Genomic DNA, 2,225 nt, shown 5'->3' with positions numbered 1-2,225 from the left:
TTTGCCCTATGCGCCCCTCTCGACTTTCCCCCGCAGTCGCAGTCGCGCGATTTATCCTGACCGCGGTTCCTCTTCGATTATTTCCTCCCCAACGCGATTCGCGCGTGGATTTCTCGACTTTTCTCACTCTTAATTCGAATTCACCTCCAAAAAGAGATACGCCGTACCCCGCGTACGACATTGACGAGAGGGGAGAGGGAGGCAGAAACGCTAAGGGCCCGGACACACACTTTTTCGTAACAGGATTTCGACCAATCGTGTAAAGCCCGTATCACACTAGCGGCTCGCGGCGCGACTGCGACTGCGTCTGCGATTGCGACTCTATTTCAGCCAATCAAAAAGGTAGCTATCAGCGATTACGATTGGCGTCAGCGATTGCGACTGGCGATGCCGTTTGGTAAAGCCCATATGGCCGCGACTACGATTGCGTCTGCGATTACGATTCTATTTCAGCCAATCAAAAAAGTAGCTGTCAGCGATTGCGACTGGCGACTGCCTTTTGGCTTTGAATCCATTTTTCGAGTCGCAGTCACAGTCGCAGCCAATCACAGGATCCGATTTGGTCACGTGGTGCAATGTGGTGCTAGTGCGTGAAAACCACGTGTATACGACCGTGTTGAAAACAATAATATTGAACATCTGTGATATTGAAGCAGATAGAAAGTCACACAATGCCACCAAAACATAATTTCTCGAAAGGGACAGATTACCGTCTGATCGACCTTGTGGAATTAAAACCACTTCTTTGGGACTGTACAAGCCACTTGTACAGACAAACAGATCTCAAGATTGCAGCATGGGACGAAATAGCCGAGCAGTTGGGTTCAGATTTCACAGGTATGTCTCACAATCAGAAGTGAATCGGTTCAATACTATCAACTATTTATAATTTATTATAATTAATTTAATATTAACTAACATAACCTATAATTAATGAATAATTAATATATATTAATGTTTCTTATAGTTTATATTGGAGTGGATTAAAGAATTACAATTTTTTGTAGGAAATATATTAATAAGTTAAAGTTATGCAGAATTAAAATAATAAAATTATGTAATAGGCTTTTTATTGATGCTATTTACAGGTGCTGTTGTATCAAGCCGTTTTAGGAACATGAAGGATACGTTTGCAAGAAATTTAAAAGTTATGAAAGAATCAAAGCGCAGTGGAGCTGGCACAGACAATATATACAAGCCCAAGTGGCACTTGTTTGAGAGATTAATGTTTCTCCAAAAGAGTTGTATCCAAGGAGACTCACAATCAAATATTTCCCCCATCCAGCTAGAGACAACTGCAGCATCAGATTCAGAATCTTCACAAATCATTGATGAAGTGAATGATAATACATCATGTACACAAAATACACCACATATCTACTATGATGAAGCATTGCAGGTAAATTATTTTTTAAAGTAATCGCCATTATGTTATTTTTTTTTATTTTTTTTTATTTCTTTTTTTGAAGTAAAAATGATATTTTTACAATCTCGGTAAATCACAGTACAGAAACTAATTCTATATGTATCTGTAATTATTTTTCAGGAATTTGCGATAATTCCACCTGAAGTAAATGTAGGAAGTACACACTTGACATCTTCTGATCCAAATTCTTCTAGTGTATCTGTATGTAGCGATTTTGAACCAATTGCACCTCTACCAGAAAAGAGTCCGTCACCTCAATCTCTCCCAAGGCTGGCATCTAATTTTGCACTCAGCAGCATCACTCAATCTTCTCAACAACAACAAAATTCTGTTACTGTATCCAACAAGCGATCATCAGAAAATCAACAGCAATTATTTTATAAGAGAGGATTGAAGACGAAAAAACAATCATCAATAATGGAGGAGGCTGTAGGTGCCTTGAAACAGATGGCTCAACCTGACCCAGTTTTATCTCTTCCTCAACCTGAAATCAATGATTCAGCTCATACTTTGGCATTATTCTTAGAAACCAGGCTTCGTTCGTTACCTCCGGAGAATCGAAAAAAGTGTGAAGATGAAATTTTGAAACTGTTAACACAGTTTTGAAGAGTTTAAAATTAAGTAATTAGTTATTAAATAAGTATTTTTTTCGGCTATGTCATTGTAATGCAAATTCCTAATTTTTTATTGCTTTCTTATCCAAAGATAAAGTAAATATTATCTATTATAGTGAGACATTTAAACAAGTGTTAATTTATTTTATAGAGGAATTGTTACAATACATGAACATATATTTTAT

At 37.5% G+C, this 2,225-nt stretch overlaps 1 protein-coding gene across 1 annotated transcript; it reads left to right on the top strand.

The window, feature by feature from the left end:
- Positions 1-544: 544 nt before the first annotated feature.
- On the top strand, positions 545-2,155 carry LOC112463145. Its single transcript, XM_025029341.1, has 3 exons — positions 545-837; positions 1,089-1,399; positions 1,547-2,155. Exons 1-3 carry the CDS (start codon positions 672-674, stop codon positions 2,030-2,032), a joined length of 963 nt encoding a protein of 320 aa, XP_024885109.1. The 5' UTR covers positions 545-671; the 3' UTR covers positions 2,033-2,155.
- The last annotated feature ends 70 nt before the right edge of the window (positions 2,156-2,225 follow it).

This window comes from Temnothorax curvispinosus, unplaced genomic scaffold (assembly GCF_003070985.1).
Source record: "Temnothorax curvispinosus isolate PA1 unplaced genomic scaffold, ASM307098v1 QBEX01013098.1, whole genome shotgun sequence".
Lineage (NCBI taxonomy): Eukaryota > Metazoa > Arthropoda > Insecta > Hymenoptera > Formicidae > Temnothorax > Temnothorax curvispinosus.
Note: the sequence above shows the minus strand (reverse complement) of the source record. Positions and strands in the feature narration are given on the sequence as shown.

Bases quoted from the DNA above. Each gene is read 5' to 3' on its own strand.
- LOC112463145 (XM_025029341.1), top strand. From the start codon at position 672: ATGCCACCAAAACATAATTTCTCGAAAGGGACAGATTACCGTCTGATC. The intron at 838-1,088 runs GTATGTCTCACA...TGCTATTTACAG, and splicing joins GTTGGGTTCAGATTTCACAG to GTGCTGTTGTATCAAGCCGT. The intron at 1,400-1,546 runs GTAAATTATTTT...ATTATTTTTCAG, and splicing joins ACTATGATGAAGCATTGCAG to GAATTTGCGATAATTCCACC.